General features: G+C 40.7%; 1 protein-coding gene across 1 annotated transcript in view; it reads left to right on the forward strand.

Annotated features, from left to right (window-relative positions):
• Positions 1-21,788, forward strand: part of Fam135b (family with sequence similarity 135 member B) — a 262,927-nt gene extending 241,139 nt beyond the window's left edge. Inside the window, exons 13-20 of the mRNA XM_050145127.1 lie at positions 845-2,846; positions 5,015-5,181; positions 7,582-7,673; positions 11,121-11,218; positions 12,560-12,711; positions 14,168-14,278; positions 15,831-15,944; positions 21,019-21,788. Of these exons, the coding sequence (XP_050001084.1) occupies positions 845-2,846; positions 5,015-5,181; positions 7,582-7,673; positions 11,121-11,218; positions 12,560-12,711; positions 14,168-14,278; positions 15,831-15,944; positions 21,019-21,224 (2,942 nt within the window). The 3' untranslated portion in view covers positions 21,225-21,788. The remainder of the gene's footprint in view (positions 1-844; positions 2,847-5,014; positions 5,182-7,581; positions 7,674-11,120; positions 11,219-12,559; positions 12,712-14,167; positions 14,279-15,830; positions 15,945-21,018) is intronic.
• The last annotated feature ends 354 nt before the right edge of the window (positions 21,789-22,142 follow it).

The raw sequence follows: 22,142 nt of genomic DNA on the forward strand, positions 1-22,142 counted from the left end.
GTTGACTTCCTTTTCCTTCACTGCCCTCATTTGCCCCATTGCCCCATTGCTCCTCTGCAGATCCCTTTTTCCTCTTTGCTTGCCTCCACAGTTGCTAGGAGTATAAACTGCTACAGCCACTACCTGAATTCAGATCACTGGCTACAAATTCTCGGTTCATGTAATTCACCCATGTTTAACGATATTCTGGGATGACTCAGAGAACTTGGAAAGGAGCTATGCCCATGATTAAGGTTTTATTGTTATGAATAAAGGACAACTATATCCCTCCAAATGAAAACAGGAGGTGGGGGAGGGAAGGTTGAGGGCAGAGAGGCAGAAAGAGAGATGGGAGAGAGAGAGGATTTATAGGTTGAAGCTTAGTCAGAAGGTTTGGTGCTCTCAAGACTTTTTCTTCTTCTGAAGAATCCATCTTTTTGTCAATCTACAAGTCTGAGGAGCTCATCCAAGTCACAAGATCCGAGCTGTGCATTGATGTTTTCTTATGTGGACAAGATTGTGCGAGCCACTGGCCTCACATAGGTGCAGTCCTTTCACAGAGGTCTGATGGATATTTCTTTGCCCCGCCCACTAATCACATGTTTTGTCATGTCCATATCCTCGATTATCTCACCAACATAAATTCTTCGGGATTTTAACATGAGTCGCTTGGTTACCCTAAACTATCTGTATACCTCTGAATAAGAATTTTTTCCTATAAGTTGAGAGCTTTAAACACTCTGAAGGTCATCCCCTTCAAAAAGTAGTAATACGGGATTGTTCAATTGTTTTCATGCAATTATGCATTTGAATGATTTATAATATTTATTTTAAGCTACAATACAATTTTCTCCTTTTGTTATAGGGCATAATTTGAGTGTTTATCCTAATTTTGATGTCCCAGTGACAAGTCCTGCAATGATGAATCTAAAAGGGAAAGAAAAGAATGTTATAAATCAAAAGTCATCTTTGAGGAAAGACCTTCCATTATCTACTACAAAAGCACCCCAGTTGGGCTCTGATGAGGATGCTATTAGGTGTCCACAAATGGAAGGGAATGTCTCCACACAGAATCCTGTGGATGTGTGCTCAGAATCTCAGGTATATTTGACCATTGGTGAATTCCAAAACAAAGCTGTCATGCCTGAAGGTGAATGCTGGACTGGCCCAAGGTCTGACGCTGTGCATGATTCAGATGTGGATATCCATCGGAAAAGTCCAGGTCCGGAAGATGGGAAGACCCCAGCACTGACCTACATTGACGTAAAATCTAGCAATAAGAACCACCCTAGAGCTGAGACTATGCTGGGCCTTAATGTGCAGCAGGAGCACAGGCGCTCTCAGGACAGCTGTGATCTTGTTAAGACTCTGTCAAGCAAAGCTGTAGCAGGAATAAGTCAGAATAATGCTATCTCTTTAAATGAAACAGCTGCCCTTGAGTTCAGGACTCTAGGAAGGGGAGCAGACCAGGAGGGAAAGCCTGTACTGCTGAGCCTGAAGCTCACCCCTGCTGAGCCCTGTGACTCATTGAACACCACGCACAGGGAACCTTCGGACACTACGTCTTCCCTGCAGGACCATGCAGAAGAGCAGGAAGATCTATCAGCGCTCTCTGGCATCATCAAGAGGTCAGCCTCCATCATATCTGACTCAGGCATTGAAAGCGAACCAAGTTCTGTTGCCTGGTCCGAGGCCCGAAGCAGGGTGTTGGAGTTACCCAGTGATCGTGAAGTTTTACACCAGGTGGTTCGAAGGCATGCCCACCACAGGAACTCTTTAGAGGGTGGCCATACAGAAAGCAACACCAGTCTGCCCAGTGGCATCCAGGCTTCTCTTACCTCTATCAGCTCTTTGCCTTTTGAAGATGAGGAGCGCGAGTTGGCACTTACCAAGCTAACCAAGTCTGTCTCTGCACCCCAGATCAGCAGCCCCGAGGATACTGCTGAAGGTGCGGACATTATGAAGCACACAGGCGGATTTTCTGAAGACCTGGACAGTTCTAGCAAGGACAACAGTTCAGCTGGACACAGTTCTCCTGGTGACTCCAGAGTCCAGGATGTCAGGGCAGAACACTCTCTTGCAGATATAACTTTAGAATCTGACAGAGCCCAGGGTCCTGGGTACATAGACATTCCTAAAGGTGAAGAGAACCAGTCAGATCCTCAAGGACCCTGCTGTCTGGATGGCACAGCTGGGAACATGCCAAGTGTTGAAACCAAAGGTCTTAACTTAAAAATACCATGTTCTATAGTGCTTGAAAATTCTAGGACCAGATCTTTTCAAAGAACAGTAGTGGAGACCACAGAAGGCAAACCTTTAGAATCAAGTGGGGATAAACACATACTCCCCAACCACAGCATCTCAGAAGCCGGGGCTGTGTCTCACAACAGGGTGCCTGAAATCAGGAGTGCAGCTGCTCTTGAAGCTGTCAACTTGAACTCTACAGGTCTACGAACTGGTCCATCAAGTGTCAACGATACCATGCCGTTGAATAGAAGACACAATGCCTCTCTGGGGGTCAAACATGAAGCAGGCACCGTGTGCCCCACTGTGACTCACGCTATTGCCTCCCAAATGTCACGAAACCAAGAGCTGAAGACAGGAACTTCCATCTCCGGGTCCCACTTGAACTCCGCAGAGGCCTTTACTCTGGACAGCCTAAAGGCAGTGGAGGTCGTGAACTTGTCTGTGTCTTGCACTGCCACCTGCCTCCCTTTCTCATCTGTCCCCAAGGAGACCCCCGCTAGGGCCGGACTCTCTTCTAAACAAAACCTAGCCCCCATCACTCATCAACCTTTGGGTTCTTTTGGAGTTGTTTCTACCCATTCCAGCAAGATGGAAGAAGACGTCAGTGAAAGGATGTTCAGGTAAGCTTGTGGAGAGCTCATAGGTCATTGAGGGTTTCCCCCGATTTTCTCTGTTTCATGCATACTATGTAAACACGGAGGTGTTTGTTATTTTTGATTACTTAATAGAGCAATAATGTACATATCATGTAATTCAGAATGTCTAGGTAATTAAAATAATAATTACAAATAAGCCCAATATAATATGACATGATTTTATACAGAAATTTTATATAAAGATATTTGTCCCCTAAATATATTCATTTTTAATAATAATAGGATTATTGTGACACTTCTTAATTATTTTTCCTGCTTAAAATATTTGAAACATCTTTCTCTATAAGTTAATTTTCATTCAGTATCTTAATGTTTCCAAAGTAATCCATTGTATGGATGTACCATAGCTTATTAACCAAATTCTTAATGGGAATTTTTTTACATTTTTATTTTGATATACAACTGTATTACAACACTACTGTGACTTCACCTTTTTCATATTTTGAAAAACATTTTAGGACCTTTGAGGGAATAGATTTGCCTCCTAGTTTCCCGTTAAGATTATGGACTTCTCAAAGCCACCATTTTTTCAGTAGTAGCATATATAACTTGGTCATTGGCTTGCACTGTATTCATTTTTTTGCCCTCAATTGTTAGCTATAGATTTTATTAAGTACGTAATAGAAAAATTTTGTCAGAGTATCTCATACTCTTTCTTTTCTTGCCAACTGCTAATAATTACTGATTTTTACATAAAGAAAAAGCCCAGGCAGGTAAGCATTGGATATATTGTTAATAAATAGCATCAAAGACCTGTGACAGTTCTATGACATCGGTCACCAATTCAAGAAGTCCAGTTAGACACTGTCAAAAAGCTGGATCAGAGTCATCCCTGCGTTAACTGCAGGAAAAACCAGGCAGATAAGAATAGCAACCAAGGCTTTAGTGTTGGGCAAATGTGATTATTCCTGCATGTCCAGCAGCAGTGCCTGTACATATAGAGAAAGCAGGCAGAAGAAACACTTTAGAGGACAGAATGTCTTCACAGAGGGGACATAGATGAGGATGCTGATGATGCTAATGCTAGAACATCACTGACTTGAAAATCCATAAGTGTACATTATCCAAGATCCAAACGTTTTTATTTTGTCTTGTACTGTTCTAGAGAAAAAGTAGGACCTTGCTTTTTTAGACAATACATATAAATTTAAATTATATTTTTATGCTATTGAAATCTAAAATATCTTAATGGCTGGTGGGATAATACATATAAGAAATTTTGTACCATGAAATTATTTTATGTTCAACATAATAAAACTATTTTATGAAAATACCTTACCTCAGGTAATGTGCTTAGACCACATAAAAAACAAAACTTAGTTCTATGTATAGACATGGTCCCATCCTCAGGTTATCTCAGGATGTTTATGTATATATACCTAAATCTTAAAAGCAGCAACAACAACCCCAACTGACAACTGAAACTCTTCTAGTCTCAAGCATTTCAGATAACCAATAATCATCGGAAGTGATGAAAACCAAGACTCTAATCTTCATAATCTTATCTGTGAACCAGTGTTGTTAACCACCATCTTGATAAGTGACCACACAAACACATCTTAGCTGGGTATAAAAGTCATTTCTGGAATCCAGAATACGCCAAAGCCTAAAGAAACCAAGCCAAGTCAAGCCAAGCCAAGCCACGTAGTTTATGGTAATAACCAGAAAACAAGCAAACAAAGCCAACATAAAACAAAGAAACACAAAACCTGCATTCCTGCTGGGAATGGGGGGAAATAGTACTTGAAAAGAAGATGGAAGCCAAACCATGGTGGCCTTGTCTGATAGGAAAGAAACTTACCTTCTCAGGAGATAAATTTAAAGAAGTTCATATCCTATAGCTGCACGGCATCTTATAAATCTCTACCCAGTCTCCTGTTAAATGCAAGATTAAAATAGCAATTTGCAGAATAAAATGCTTCCTGTGGTTCAGTCGGGGGTATTTTCTTGCTGTCTCTCGTTAAGAATGAAGCTTTGCTCACCAGCATTTCCCTTAAGGTTTCATTTAGCATTTGATGCTCAGAAGACAATTTGTTTGTGAATACAAGTAACTCCTGCATACCAGCCCCACTCATTCTCTGCTCACCATGGAACACACAGCATGGCTTGTGATTAATTGGTATATTCTCCAGTTTTTATCAGGCCAAAGAAAAGTTTAAAAAAGAACTGAAGATTGAAGGATTTCTGTACAGTGACTTATCCGTACTAGCTTCTGATATACCATATTTCCCACCAGAGGAAGAGGAGGAAAACTTGGAAGATGGGATTCACCTGGTGGTCTGTGTCCATGGCCTGGATGGTAAGTTCTAAAGAAGTTTCTTTCTCAAATTACTCTACAACATTCAGTTTATGTCTCTAAAACTAACCAAACAACAACCATGAAAACATTGCTGTCAAGGGAAATGACATGACAATGGGTTACATACATACATACACTCATATCATTAATTAATTAATTAATTCAGTGATGTGAATTTTACCAATCAATGATATAAGTAACTGTATAACCAATGAAATTAGTATTTTGAATAAAAGAAAGACTGGAGTAAATGGTTGAAGAAGGGGGCATATTGCTAGAATGAATACCTCAGTGAAATGCTGGAGTTGATGGAAGTTATGGGTCAATAGAATAGTCCTAGAAGAAGATATGGAGGGGAAGGCATAAACGATGCACTTTTAGGAGCTTGGATTGGTGATTGCAACTATTTTGTTGTTTATTTTGTTCATCTCTCACTTATGCAGAACCTTTTGTGTATTATACACTGCCGTGTTCTAGGATTAATAGAGATAAGAGTGACCATGACATTCATTTGCTCAATGTCACTAATAGTCATTCCTACATCTGATTTTGAAAATTCTAAAATTCTTGGTAATGTGAGAAATCTGAGGGTTCAAAAACTGACTCAATGGTTAAGAGCACTTGCTGCTCTTCCAGCAGACCTGAGTTTGGTTCACAGCACCTATGACGAATGGCTCACAAACTCTATAACCAAGGTATCCAATGTCTTTCTCTGTTCTCTGAGGCTCCCTGGATACCTGTGGCATTCACACACCTAGATATACACATAAATAAAAAAATCTTGAAAGTAAGAACTCTGGTCAGACCATAGGGTTTTTATGTTACCTCATGCAAATTGAGAAAGAGTTGTGTAACAAAGGTAGAGCCGATTTTCCAGTATTGTACTGATTCAGAGAGATGAGCTGCCCATGATCGCATCCCCTGGGTCACAGATAAAAAGAAAAAACAAGTGATCACAAGACGGCTTTCAGAGTATTACTTCTGTAGTTCAAGGTGCATGTCTGTAACCTCTTCAGAATTTTATAGAACCAGCTTATTCAAATCTCTCTAATATGTTTATATTAAGAACTGAGTACATTACGACAAGTTATGAATATTTACACAGGCTCTCTGTCATGCCAAAAAGCTCAAAGCATATCTTGTTATAAATGGTCTCAGTCTAACACATTATTAAAGAAAACTGTTTTAGAAAGCTTTAAGTTCCAGAAACTTTTTACTCTTAGTATCTTTAGTAGAGAAGGATATTTTATTCTCAAATTCTTCATGTTAAAGATAAATGGTACCAACTTTTTAAAAACCCACTCCTAAAATGTCATAAGGAAGATTTAGATTACCTAAATCTACATGAGAATCTGAATGTTATTTAGCTGCTGGCATAAACAGAGTTATGAAATTTAACTTTCTAAGAGAAAATATGTATTCTCCTAAAAAAATGACCTTCCAATGATCTTGAAGCCTTCAAGTTTGAGAAAATGCTCTAATAAGTTACTGGATGATTAGCATTTAGGAATATTCACATTGAGGTTTGTCTCTAATTTTGAATTCTTCCAAATATCATGAGTTTTTGTTAATACACCTTTGCATCATTGGGAGAATTCATAAAGAATGATATAAAATTAGTTGTTATTTGATTTACAGTGTAGATGTTCTCTGATACCATGACCTGTGGGGTTGATTTACATGGCAAAGCATGCTACCAAATTATCTAAATAGGTTGTAACTCCTTTTCAACTCTACCCAGGAGAGGAACATGCCGCCCATTAACATAGATACACTAGAATGCCCGTGGGCGGAATGAACTGTATGCCTAATTTATTCTGTTATAACGAATCCACTTTCCATGTAACATTTAATGCCAACAAAATATTCTATTTACTGTTTGTACCTCTCATACTAGCAACTTCCTGGAATTAGCAACTTTTTATTCCTCGACCCTTGATGATACTCTTGGACATTTGCAAGCTTACTAATCCATTATTCCTTGGTTTAGGAGTAATTCTTCTATTTATACAACTGAACTGGAGTCAATTATTCATCTCTTCCTGATATCTATAAATGATAGGCAAGTAATTAAGAGAGGACTACCACATTGTGCCTGCTCAGCCACCAGGCAGCTCCTTCCAAAAACCTGTTTAGAGAGTGGTGTTCTGGGAAAGAAAGAAAACTGATGTGGCAGATTGAGGAATAATCCCATTGAAGCAGGGCCATTTAAAAGAGCCCACCTCTTTGTGTGTGTATGGGCTGGGGTAGCAAGAGGGGAGGATAGGGAGTTACTTCAGCTATTTCTGTTATCTTCTAAAAAATGAGGAACAAATCTAATTATACTGTGAGAAATGGTGAGAAAGAAATCCTTGGTGGCTTATGATTACTTATAGGACTGGGGTCATCTGTCATTTTCAGGGAACAGTGCAGACCTACGGCTGGTGAAGACTTTCATAGAACTGGGACTCCCTGGGGGAAAATTGGACTTCCTGATGTCTGAAAAAAATCAGGTAGGATGGCAGAAACGTTGGGTTGAGAGAACATTGGGTTTAAAAGAGTCTCCAAAAGGCACCATGATGATGTGTGGACACATGAAGTGAATGGGAAATCTTCAAGGATAATAACAAAATTCTTGGGTGATTTAGAGAGAAAAAAAAAAAAAACCCTTACTGTATTGTTTTGGGAGTCTAAGGAAAAACATGAATTAATGATAAGAGCTAGCATGTATTAGCTGACTGGAGCCTTTTGGCTTAATTGGGCATTGGGAATATGGCCTACTATGTGGTCATCCATGTAGTCACAGTGGGGACAGAGCATTGTCGCCTGCAAGTATGCAAAGTAAGGAGCCAGGTTGTGATTGCTTTTTAATCAGACATGGTAGATCAAGGCTGTATCTGTGAAAAGTGCTAAGAGTCAAAAAGGCACTAGCAAATCAATGAGCAAGAGCTAAGGATGACCAGAGAGTGGGGTAAATAAGTCATAAGCATCCTTATGGAGGATGCTTGAGGAATAGAGCTGTTAACAAGCAAGAGGCCGCATGAAGGTGATAGTGATGCAGAGAGTCATCAGACATCAAAGCTGAGAAGTCAAGCTAGTGCGATGACTCAGAGTGATTTTAGTATTCACTGCCAAGCTAAATAGCCCGAGTTCAATCTCTGAGTCCTATGTACTAGAAAGTAAGAACTAACTCTCTCAGGGTGTCCTTTGACCTCCATGCACACACACAAATTAATAAATGTTCAAAAGCACAAAATACCCAGCTTATCCCTTAATTGATTGTGCTTAATTTCTTTGCCTGTTTTTGATATTCTATTTCCAAGGTTACATGACAGGCAGTATAAGGTGCTATGTGAGGAAGGAGGAGTTCAGAGAACTATCGACCAAGGGCACACTATTTTCAGTATAACTGACCCAGTTAATTGTTCCTTATTCCATCTTCAAAGCAACTCTATTGCTTACCCACAGCACCAGCTCTTTACAGCACAGGGCATGAATCCTAGGGCTTCTGCAGAGAATCCTCCTCCTAACCCAAAGAACTGCCATACAAAATTCCAGAACATTTATGTCCTAAGAGACATGTTTCATATGTGGCCATGTCCTGAGGGAGATAGCCCAGGACATTCAGAGAGGGAGGTAGAATAATGGCTGATCAGTGTTCCATGACCTTGTGTTGACTTTACCCTGGTGAAGTTTTCTCTTCAGGAATGATGGATGTAGTTAATAGCAGAGATTGGGCCAGGAATGCAGCCTTCATTGTGTGTCCCTCCATATAATACATTACAGGACATCTGGTTTTTACATGGTTTCCACAAGCTTGTTTGAGCCAGGATTCTGCAAGTCATTAACTAGATGGACTTGTTTCAATACTGATCAAGTCCTACCTATTTCACTGCTTAAATATTATAAGTGTTATATAGGGCTCAGAATGCAATGATTCTTTCAAAGCATCCTGGCTGTGGAGGTCCCATTATTGTTTCTGTCCTTACTGTGGTTTTCAGAGCATCTTTCATCATACTAAGTACAGTCTTCATTATCACAATTGTAAAATAATGAATATGCAACCACTAATTTGAAAAGGAGCAAAGAGGCTCTCAGAGACTAGAAGGTCATGATAATAGCACCACCAGTCTTAGGTATGTTGATAGTCATTTCAAGAGTCTTTAAGATATGAGGAGGAATATATTGCATTCTCCAGTTTTAAAGGCAAGAAGATGCAGATTCAGGCTATAGAAGCCACAGAACCTTGATACACCCTCTGGGAAATTAGAGCTACAGATAAGGTTGTGTTTCATGAAGCATAGCAAGAGCACCACCGTGTTTTGTCTCTTTCATGCTGCAGGCTTCATAGAGAGATGGGTGACCATCGACATAATGTCACTCATTTCTTTGCTGCTCCTTCCTTAGATGTGCTTGTTGCTTCACCACCATAATGAATATTTGTTAGAGCTTTTGGCCAGAATCTCAGACATCCCAAGATGCTGTTTGTTAAGAATATTTTTGCTTGTAGATAGGACCCTAAATACATGTCTGTGTCATTCCCAATAATATTCCTAAAATTTAGTTATATAGAACAATCTCTTACGTCTTCAAGTACCTAGATGTAAAGATACAAACCAGCAGTTGGAACCTTGCCAGTAGGCCACAAGCCTTGTGATAAAATATAAAATAATAGAAATGAGTTCATTTAAGAGATAAACGTGAGCTGAAAAGATGCATAAGCTAATAGGCCAAGCAATGTTGTAATTAATATAGCTTATGTGTGATTATTTCAGTTCTGGGCATCCAAGAACAAATAAACAGCCTCCTCACAACACAGATGTGCATGGAATTTCATAAGCTTTTTGTACATTTTTCTCATTTGGCCATCTTTCTGGTGAAGAAAGGGTTTATCTCATTTTCAATTCCACATCATAATTCAGCCTTGAGTGTAATAAGGCTAAGAACTCAAAGCAGAAACAGGAGCCTTGGAAGAACACTGCTTACTGGTTTGCTCGACATAGGTTGCTTAGCCTGCTTTCTTACTGCATCCAGAAGCACTTTTTCCATGATAGCACAGGCCATAGTTAGCTAGACCCTCTCATGTCAATTATCAGTTAAAAAAATGCACTATAGGCTTCCCAATGGGCCAGTCTGATTGAAGCATTTTTCTTAATGAGATTCACTTTTCCCATATCTTTCTATCTTGTGTCAAGATGACAAATACCAACCAGCATAAGACTCCAGCATGCCTTGGTATGAATCTGGCTCACACAAAGTGAGCAAGTGGTCCTCTTTCACAGGCTCTGTTTCCTTCAGCAGACCCAGTGAGCTCATGTTGAGGCAGCAGGTACCACATTCTAAGAACATATTCTCCCATCTTTCACCTTATTCCCCTAACTGAAGGTTCTTTAGCAGATGCCCAGGTTCTTCATTAGAGACCCAGTGGACCTTTATCTTGAAGTTATGTCTCAAAATGTAACCCCTAACAGAGGCTTATATACTTTAAAAAAAAATGTCATGCTGTTTAATGAAAGAGGATTTCTTATATAGAGGCCATGGTGTGGGAGATCTTTCTGTCTATGTGTTGCTTTTATTGGTTAATGAATAAAGAACTGCTTTGAGCCTATGGCAAGGGCAGAAAAGAATTAGATGAGAAAATCTAGGCTGTATGCTAGGAGAAAGAAGGGCAGAGTCAGGGAGATGCCACGGAGCCGCCACCAGAGTAAGATGTGCTGAAACTTTACCTGGTAAGCCACAGCCACGTGGTGATACACAGATTAAAAGAAATGGGTTAAATTCATATGTAAGAATAGCTAGTAAGACGCTAGAGCTAATGGGCCAAATGTGATTTAATTAATACAGTTTCTGTGTGATTATTTTGGGTCTAAGCTCGCTGGGCGGCTGGGAACTAACTAGTGGCCCTCTTCCAACAGAGGTCATAACTTCTTTCAACATTTTCTCCCCTTCTCTTCTTCCAGATGGACACATTTGCAGATTTTGATACCATGACAGATCGATTGCTGGATGAAATCATTCAACACATCCAATTGTACAACCTCTCCATATCCCGAATTAGGTAAAAGGAAACCACAGGTAGCTAATGCTGAGGGAAGATGGGTAATATGTTTTTGAGTGTTTGCCATACAGTAATGTTTAGATACTTCTATAAGGCACTATGATAATTGAATTTTCGGCTCTTAATGAATCTGATTACTTTGAGGAGTGAATGAGCAGCAAGTTGGTTTCTCCCCTGAATATCTCTCAAAATATGAATGGTAAGAATAAATATTTTGCTGTGGAGCATTAAGAATCTTAAAAGTAGCACAGCTGTCTCTAGGTTTGAATTCATGTTTGAATTCTCACAAGTTTAGGATCTGCCATGTACTGAGTGTGCAACTTTTTGCACTTTTCAAATCCTTGAGCCTCCCCTTTGTTATGTCTTAATTGGACTATCAGGAAACGAATGTGCTAGAACCCTGCAGGACTCTCCCATCCAATGAGAAGGTTTCAGCCAGTGCCATTTGTAGCCTCAAAATAGCACAAAAATTTGGTCTAAAAATTTAGATAGCTCAGTCTAGCTTGTACTGTTTTAGCATGTAGATACATCAGCATAGGACTAAATTCATGGTGTCAGTTGTTGCTTTTAGTCTTCAGGGGTATGAGATCATGTATTTATTTCACAAATAAGGATTCTGAGGTCAGGAGTTGTTTGGTGGTAATGGCCTCACACAGTTCAGGCGATCCAATTGTATAGGCTAACATCTGTGTCTTCATTTTGCTGGTTTTATGTATATTGTGGGAAGAGGTAAGATGACCCACCTGTCAATTATAGGGTTTTAAAAAAATGATTCTTAAAATCTGAATGGCATATTGAATTTATGGGTCTGGAAGGAGCGGGAAGTTGGAACAGAGCATGTAGGAGAATGGTCAATCAGTATTAGAGGGAGCAGACAGCTCAATACATGTGCAGAGAAATGAGGGGCTGAGTGGAGTCAGAGCAGTAGTCAGAGCTGAGATGATGACTAACCTCTTGGGAAAGTATAAGAGATGGGTGTTTCGGCTTGTAAATGGCCAGGAGAGCACAGTGCTTAGATAGACGGATTTCAGAAAGGACTCCATTCTGTCCCCAGATGGGCGGAGAGGAGGTCTGGGGACTAGACATCAGGGACTCTGCTCTCATAATAAACTTATGAGGTAAACACCACAGTTCTCCTGTACCTCACTATATTTGCCTAGAGCAAATTTTCCATTCACAAGCACCAGCACTGGGTGATAGTGAGTCTGTAGTGGCCATTTTTATGTCAGGTCTTCTGTAACTGGGGGAAGATGCTAAGACCTTGGTGCTTATCACTCTAGCCCATCCCTGGGCAGTGGTTCCCTGCCGGCACTCACATATATCCTTCCTGCCTCTAAACAGCTTCATCGGTCATTCTCTTGGTAACATTATCATCAGATCCGTCCTCACAAGGCCCCGGTTCCGGTATTACCTCAACAAACTCCACACTTTCCTGTCACTGTCTGGGCCTCACTTGGGGACTCTGTACAACAACAGCACCCTGGTCAGTACAGGTAAGGCTTTGTCACCCCCATTATCTTTCAGACTTAATCAGAGGCATCAGGGACTTGGAAGTGGAGATGGAAGTGGTTGATGGAATCTTATGGCTCTCCCCAATGTGGGATGGCGGATGGAGATTTGGTATGGCAGTGTGGTCAACCAAAAAGGAAAATTAAATTATGAAAATTTCAGCAATAAATAGGTAGAATTGAAAAATATCATAGTAAGCTGATATCCAGACAAATGCTGTGTTTTCTCTCACACGTGGAGTCTGTCTTCTAATTATTCAATGTAACTAAGGCCTCTCACTCTGTAACATTCATTTACTTATCGTGAAATGGAAACTCCATGCATTTTTCCAATAGTTGTGTCTCCTGGATAATTTTCTGGACATTATCCACAGACAGCACTGTATATTAATTTCTTATATAGCATTTGCATTTCATTAGGTGATAAAACCCAATCTGGAGATAATATAAAACACAAAGAAGGATTCTCTAGGTTACATGTAAACACTATTTTTTATATGAGTTTATATGAGAGACTTAGAAATTCTCAGCTTTTTGAATCTGTGAGGGTTCAGAAGCAATAGATACTGAAATATAAATATGAACACACACCTGTATTCCACGAATATTTAAACACACACACATAACATATCTGATGTGATTAAATACATACATGTAATATGTATGTACTATAATATACATACATATATACTGTAAGTATGTTTACAAATATGCGAGCATGCATTAGGCACATGCAGTTTTAATGTTTTATGTCATTCATTCCTTTATTGTTGACATTTAATATACTCTTGTAATCATCTGCATAATCACTTCATGAGATGTGTAAACAATATGTTTTCCAGTCTGTGGACCTTTGAGTGTTCTTTCCATTGGCTACCTTTACTGAAGGAGACCAAATGATTATCAGAGTTTGCCTGGTTTCATGGACAGAGAAGCTGTTGCTGTGTAATTTGACAGGACAATTTTATACTCCCGCTACCAACACTAAGAAATTTGGGGACTGGGGACACGAGTTACTGGATAAGAACACTGACTGCACAACTCAAACTTGGGTTTGAGTCTCTAGACTGCTCATAAAAATTTGGGTGTCCCCATCATCCATGCATAGCTGTAACCCCAGTGCTGTGGAGAGAGCAGATAGAGATGGGAAGGTTTCTGGGGTTCGCTGCGGCCAGCCTTCCTCTGTGTTCAGTGAGTCTCCTGTCTTGGGAATATGATGGGGTGTGATATATCAGACACCTGATCCTCAATCGACACATGATGTTCTCCTTTGACCTCATGTGCACATGCAAATAAAACACACACACATACACACACACACCCCTAACTCTTAATTATTTGATAAAAGCCCCATTGCTCTGTTTTAAGCTAACTGAAAATATCTTCTTTGACTTTGTTTCAAGTTACTTTTTTCATCTTCATTTTCCATTTCTCTTCCTAGGCTTGTGGCTCATGCAAAAACTGAAGAAATCTGGCTCCCTTTTGCAGCTGACCTTCAGGGATAATGCTGATTTGCGCAAATGTTTCCTTTACCAACTTAGCCAAAAAACAGGTGTGTGGCTTACTAGGCCCCTGGGGATGAGACCTTAAGAAAGATTCACTTTGATGCTGTGTTCATTTGCTCCTGTGAGGTATGTTGACACTGTCCAGCGGTGTCTCTTCAACCTGCTGAGAGGCTGGAAGCTACCCAACGTGTCAGCCTGTCTCTACCTGCCTCCTGTATAGCACAGGAACCAAGGCGTGTGTAAGGCCGATGCAGTACACAGAAGCTGTGACTTCTATTCCCTGCCAGTCATGTAGTGTATTCTATTGGCATTCCAGGACTGTGGTCCCCCCTCACCTTGTATGTATGGATCCATCTTCACCCTGTGTAGATCCATCCTCAAACCGAGTGGGTAGGGGGTTCCCACACGAGCTTCCTTTTCTATTCCCCCGCCCCCGTGGTGATGATGTAGAGCAGTGTGAAAACCCAGCCTCAATCATAGAGTCCATGACAGAGGGAAGCATCAATAATGGACCAGTAGTCTATGTCCAGAAGGACAGCTGTTGATATCCCTGTATCAAAGTGATAATAGCTCAAGCTATTCCTTTTGTACTTGTGTTTCCCTGTTCCAAGAGGATTATTCAGTTAGCTGCTGTAGGAAGAAAGAGGTAGGATTGGGCATACAAAGATGCTGAATTGCAATGGGTTCAACACAGAAGTCTCAGCTTGTTTCAGTCACGGAGCAGTCAAGAGCTGGAGTGCTGTTCCAGTTCTGTACTGAAGTAGATCTCGGGTTTACCTTTGTCCTTCCTGGGTTCATATCAGCCAGCCATTGCCCTGGATTCTGCCCCAGTGTGTGATGCTCAGCTGTGACCTTGGATATGGATGTGAGACCCTATAGAGAGGGTCAGCAAGAAAGGTCAGCCAGTGTCTTGTTCAACTGTAGGTCGGATAAGAAGCGCTCCATCTTCAGGTGGGGGCTAAATGCGGTGTGCTGTGCACTGTTCCCAGATGTCCATGATGAGTACTGAGGGCTGCATCATTTTGGTGTGCTGACTTTGGGTTGCAAAATTGTTTTTTCTCCCTGTGAGAACAAAGAAGGAGGGCAATGCTGGAGTGGAGTGAGGCTGGAGAAGGCAAGCTTGAAGGAGGCGAGGGAAGGCTTTCCTATTGCAGGTAACAGAAGAGGAGAGGCTAGAATTTTGAGCCAGGAAGAAGGAGAAAGAGAAAACTGTCTTTCCTGTAGGCTCCATAATTTCCTAGCTTGCAGAGACAGGTTTTGTTCTCATTGCAAGGTACCTTTTCTGCATTTTTCTCAGTGCTCACTGTGAAACTCCATGGCTTCTATAATCTTGAGGTCAAGGACTTTATCTTATGTTCAAAACACAAAAGCCCTAACATACTGAGTTCCTTTCTCAGCTTCTCACAAGTGCCTGCTATGCCTCCTCCCGAGTCATTTGTGTTGACTCTCAGAGCATTAGTCCTGAGCAAAGGTACAGCACAGTGTCTGGTGTCCCCTCACTGCCACACTCCGGGGAAGACTTCTAAATGCGTAGAACCCAGAGGGGGTGTCAATATAAAGGACCTAGACAGAAAACATTCACCTGCCTTCTTGTTTCAGGGCTGCAGTATTTTAAAAACGTTGTTCTGGTTGCTTCTCCCCAAGACCGTTATGTGCCATTTCATTCAGCGAGGATCGAAATGTGTAAAACCGCCCTCAAAGACCGACACACAGGTGAGCTACATTTCCTTTTGACAGGGACTTTTTAATGTTCCAAGTGAAAGTAGATGTATGAAATCCAGAGTATATATACTAGGTAGGTTCAGGCTCTGGGCAGCCTACACTGCTGCCCTGATTCTGGAATGGAATGTTGGGATAAGTACACTCTGAGTGTGCACACAGATTCCTGATAACAGTATGGATGTTTCTTTCGTGTGATGTGAACATCCATTTGCTTGCTAGATGCCTGGAACTGGTAAACTCCATTTGTGTGTTGTCCATGAAAAACAGAAGGATGGGATACAGACTTGGGAAATGGGCTCTGCCCTCTAAGGACTTTAATGTCTAGTCAGAGCAGGAAAGCAAGTGTTGAAAGCAAAGTACAATGGATAAGGAAAGGAATAGTGTGTAATACATTCCATTTTTATCAGAGGGAAATGAGACAAGGGTTGGAGACTATTGGGGCTCTGTGGAGAGGTCAACTGATAAGGGTGTAAGTTTTCTAGACAGCCAGGACCAGGAGATGGGCTAGCATTCCTTGTTTCTCTGGCTGGTTAGTTTATTTCTATATAGTATATTTTAATGTTTCAAAAGTAAGTGCTTTTGTTGTATTTTGATTTTTATATTCTGAATTTTTAAAAGGGTCTAAGACCCTCAAACTAGGTAGGTACTCATATGTAAACACTCAAAATTTCTATTTAAATTAAGAAAAACCTAACAAAAATGTGGATAAAAAAGTACCTTAATAATTTAAATACAGAAAATAGTCTTGTGGTTTTTACAGTCTAGTATGTGTTCTGGAAAGTAACCTAAGGTGTGTAACAAAAAATTACTTATTTTTTAATGGTTGTCCACGAGAACTTATTGCACAGACCAGGCTGGCCTTAAATTCACAGAGATCCTCCTGCCTCTGCCACCACATATGACCAGAAAATTATTCTTTAAAATAGAAAACTATTAAATAATAAATAAAATAAGTCTTTTCCAAAAATGATCAGAGAGAAAGGTCAGTGATTAAGAGCATGTATTGCTCCTGCAGAGGACCTGAGTTTTATCCTGGTACCCATATCAGAAAGCTTACAAACACCTGTAATTCTAACTCTACAGAATCTGGTGCCCTTTTCTGCCCTCCAAGGATACCCAAATATACATGCCATACATAAATGCATACACACATACACATGAGAGTGTGAAAATACATCTACATTCACAAACACATGAGAGTGTGAACACACAGATGCACTCACACCCACTTGAGAGTATGAGCACACACACTCAGACACAGACACACACAGACATATACACACAGAGAAACACACATACATAGACACACACAGACACACAGACATATACACACAGACACATACACACATAAATCTGAAAAAATAGAAAAGTATTCATTCATAGAGTATTTGGAGAAGCCAAATCTATTTTATCCAATTGTGATCATAATTAGTTCTTCCTGTACTCCCCCTACCTCCTCCTCATTTTCTTTTATTCTCTTTGTATGCATGTGTCGACTTACATGTGGTGGATTTCCAGGGCTTTGATGATGATTCAGTAGCTGAAGTGCTTGTTGTACAAGCTTGAAAACCTGAGTTTGGATCCTAAGCATTAAAAGGCTGGGGATGGCTTTGCTTAACTGTGATCCCAGTGCTGAGAGGAGAATGGTCCTTGGGCTCACTGCTTCTTGAGTTTAGCCATCTGCTGAGCTCCAGATTTGGTGAGAGACCCTCTCTAAAACAGTAAAGCAGAGAGCAAAAGAGTAAGACACCTGACGATGGGTGACCTTTGGCTCCACTCACCCATGTTCACACGTACTCAGCAATGAACACACACACACACACACACACCACACCACACAAAGCTATAATTTTTTTATCATTGTTTGTTTAGCATGATGTTATACTCCATTGCCTGTGATTAAACTATTATATGTATATACATACACATCATTTTAAATATTCTGCTTATTTTATGAATGTATTACAACTTAAATAAAAATTTACAATTTTCTGAACTTATATGACCCTTCTTGTTTAGAAACATTATAAAATCTTATTGCAGTAGAAGCCTTTGTGTGTTTATGTAGTGCTACTGAAGCAAAAATAGTGATTAATCTAAGCAAATTGTCTTTTAAAATAATTATTCAAGTTATCCTGTTCTACCAGAGTGCCTAAGGATCAGATTCTCTTCTGTTTCTGAGATATTAATTTAAAGACCTTTACTAATAATTTTTCAACCCAAACGTGATTTGATGCTTTTTGCTGATTGACTGACTTTTAGATTTATTATTTTCCCAGAGCACACTACTCTACTCTAAAACCAGGGTAAAAGAGCTAGTGACCTGGTTTTAAGCTCAGACTTGATCAGAACGCATCAGTGCTAGAAGACCATGTTGCTGCTAGAAATGACAGCCAAGCCTTTCTCTTCTGTGGTCGTTTACTAGCTCTCGTTCTTATTTTCTTTACCTCCATTATTGGTGACATTTGAACTTTGTAAATGCTTAATGCAGGGCCCCTAAATTTATGTCCCATGTGCTAAATATAACCCCCAGTCACACCCGCTTGCTTACTCTGCAAGCTTCAGTTCCAGATTTGAGCCCCTTGTTGGTGACACTCCTGGATGTCTTGTGAGCCTATGGCATGTGCTGGCAAGTTTTGCCTGGCCTGTATTAGAACAAAATTGCTAAACACTGTGGTCTTCATGTGTCAGGGACAGCTCTATGCCCTTTGCATGTTTCATTTCCTCTTCGTGGTGAGGGATGTAATTCCAGTTTCACATAGGAAAAGAGAAGCATAGGTTGGGTACCCAGTAGGATCTGCAGATGATGTTTTGCTCTAGAATTGGAACGACTCATTCTGCAAGCGTCTGAGAGTTTGTCAAACACTACCCAAAAGTTATTGCTAAGATGCAGCCTTTTATACCACTCTCTTCGGTTTTCGAGACATTTACTTGCTGCTCCTCTTTAAAGGATATCCATCTACGATTTGAATCCTTCCAGCGATAGGGAGAGAAACAGCACCCCCTTTTTTCTATGGTCATGTTTACATGACACTTTTAAATGAGTTATCAAAGCCACGTGTCTTAATTCATAAATTTATCTGACCTTGTGGGAAGGTTTTGTTCATTTCATTACTTTTATTTTCATTAAGTATTGCTAAAAAAATATCCTAGTTTCTAAAAATTCTGCGATAAATCTCCTGGCCTCCCCTGTTTCTTTGTCACTGCATTTAGTCACCAGATTGTTGTGCAGACAATTTTATACCAGCCTGAAAGTTAACCAGCAGGAAAGGAGTGCTTTATTTGAGAAAAATAATTAAGGATGCACTATGTATATTTAAAAATAATTACTGGGAACCACCTCTGAGTTAAAGGCAACTATGTGTCTCAACAATATCTGTCTCAGTTTTTATTAATTGTGCTTCAGGGCCTACTGCATATATAATATAAACAGATTATAAAATTGGTAGAACAGTATTCTTCTGTTCTTTTATGTTACAACATTCAGGTGTTATTCTTATTATAGCATCTGTGAAAAGAGGCAGGGACTCTTCTGACCACACCAACAAGCGTGGCTTACCTATTACCCTATCAGCCATTCCTTTACAAAATGAGTTTTATCTTTATTTCTTAAAAATTTCATATAGTTATACAATGTATCTTGGTCATAACCACCTCCTTTCCCTCTCTCCAACCCCTTCCACTAGCACTCTCCAACACATTTTTCCATCCAACTTCATGTCTTTAGTTTTAGTAACCCACTGAGTTCAATTAATGTTGTTCATAAGCACATGGGTATGTGGTGACCAACGGGGGTCACCTTCCAGGGGCTGCACTTCTAAAGAAAATTGAGCCTCCAGCCCTCAAGAGCCATCTGGAGGCAATGCGTCTTCATAAGAGTGGGGCCTCTGGAGCTCCTTTTTCTGTTCATTTTTAACTGGATTGATATTGTGCAGGCCAAATAACTGCTCTGAATTATGAACACAGCAGCCAGGCCACACCTAGAGTCCATCTTTTCACGCCCTTGCCCATCCTCCAGGCCTTTTATGCTGACTTTGGATTGACTTCAACATCCTCTCTAAAGGCCGTCCTTGGCGCATATGATTTTATGACATAAATTTGCTGCTATTCTCAAGCAGCCATAGAGGCTCTTTGGAAGCAGAATTCCTTTTATTCCAACCACAAGCCATTTCTGTTCACACAAATTGGAAGATCATGGCAGATACTTTCACAAAGAAATCCAAGACTATTCCAGTTTGTATTTTAGCTTCCTCAGCTTCAAAAGTATCAAGACCTTGAAAGAGGAGAATAAGAGGCTAAAAGCAGTGCTCTCTGCATATGCTCCAGTCCAGCACCCTCCCACTTAGGTAGACAGCCCCGATGGTGGGCACTAATGATAAGTTGAGGGGTAGAGGAGCAGTGTAAGGTTGTTGGTGTGGAATAAAGCTGATGGAGGAGCGACGTGAACTGTAGACTCCGGTGGACACGATGCTCTTTGCTCAATGATTTCTCTGACTGCATGTCTCTATGTCCCGCTTTCTAAAGCAAACCTGAAACAGAGTCACTTTTTAGACAGAAACACAGTCAACTGAATCTTTTAATTATAAAAATAAGGGAACCCAATAGTAGGAACCTCTTATCCCTCCCCACTTCATCAGAATCAGGGGATAGTGAAATGCTGCTTGGCCTTAAATTTTGACACCAGGAAGTACCAGTTTTCATAAATGATTCACATATGGATCCAGCCCCCATGGTGTTCTGAAGCAGAAACTGAACCTCTGATGACATTTACTTGTGTCGTCTTCATCTTAGTCCCTTGCTGGGAGACATTCTTCTAGGAATCTTTCTCACTTGTGCTGTGACTTCTGACACCAGGGAGCTATGTCATCAGAAGAAAGCCACGATAACCCTACCAAGTGCAATCTCTAGAGAGAAACTGGATTCCATTCCCCATTTATTTGCACCCACTAGCATGAGGTTGGAACTCAGTCTCTCATGGACTTTGCCAACACACATGCAGAGCTGGCCTCCAGCCTATATAGCAACCTTCTGCTCTAACTTCCTCTGTTTTCTTCCCTCCTTCCAGGGCCCGTGTATGCAGAAATGATCAACAACCTCCTGGGCCCGCTGGTGGAAGCTAAGGACTGCACTTTGATCAGACATAATGTGTTCCATGCTCTGCCCAACACTGCCAACACTCTGATTGGCCGTGCAGCTCATATCGCTGTGCTGGACTCGGAACTCTTCCTTGAGAAGTTTTTCTTGGTGGCAGGACTCAATTATTTCAAGTAGGGCCTCCAGGGAACAGCCGGGTGACTGGCCAGAGCTGTTGAAGACCAGTTCGGTTCTTAGCTATGTCATGCTTTTCCATACCTCTGAATTCCGGAGTGCAGTAGAAGGAGATGGAGGGTATGGAGGGATGCAGCTGGGGTGGGGCTGGACACTAGAGATATTTGTAACTGAGACATTGAGGAAGCTGAACAAACAGTGTAAACCACAACAGTGTTCTCGTGAATTTGTCTAGCTACGTAGAGTCTCATTCAAGTTGTTTCTAGGGATAATATGAGAAAATAAGAAACAGAATACACTTGCCATTGGTGAGCCCAGCTTCATAACCACCCTGGCTCATGGGACTTGATCCACCTTAACTAGATTTGCCAGTCTGTTATTAGGTCATAGCTTTATCATGTGTTAATTCTATCAAGTGCACACAAACATTTCAGAACTCAGGTTAACTTCTGTGTGGAAGTGGGGCATCTTCCTATATATATGACCCCCTTAGTAGATCAAACATACCACTTGTTCAAAAATTGTTCTATACACGCTCTTATCCTTTCCCTGTTTTCTAAAGAAAAAACAAGGGAAAGTGTGATAAATCCACATTTTGTTTTCTAGCAGCAATAGGTAGGGCGACTGAATAAAAGGGGAGATAAAGGCGATGCTACTGGTAAATACAGGTTTGGTGTAAACAGAAACAGCTGCGGGGAACATATCAAATGAATTGTTCCACCTACTTCCTTAAACTTTTTCTATGCATAGCCTGGTCCACAGATTGTTTTCAATGAATGCCTGAAGTCCTGTCCGAAGTAGGGAAGACAAGAGAGGCTCTACCTGGCACAAGGAGGCAGTCGGATGAATGTATGCACGTGTGAAACTCCTGCTGACACACTTCCAAAGACATGCTGTATTTGCCTTGAATGCAAGGGCAAC

This window comes from Alexandromys fortis, unplaced genomic scaffold, assembly GCF_014885135.2.
Source record: "Alexandromys fortis isolate MF-2015 unplaced genomic scaffold, M_Fortis_MF-2015_v1.1 scaffold_2_1_26212458, whole genome shotgun sequence".
In the NCBI taxonomy this organism is placed as follows: Eukaryota; Metazoa; Chordata; class Mammalia; order Rodentia; family Cricetidae; genus Alexandromys; species Alexandromys fortis.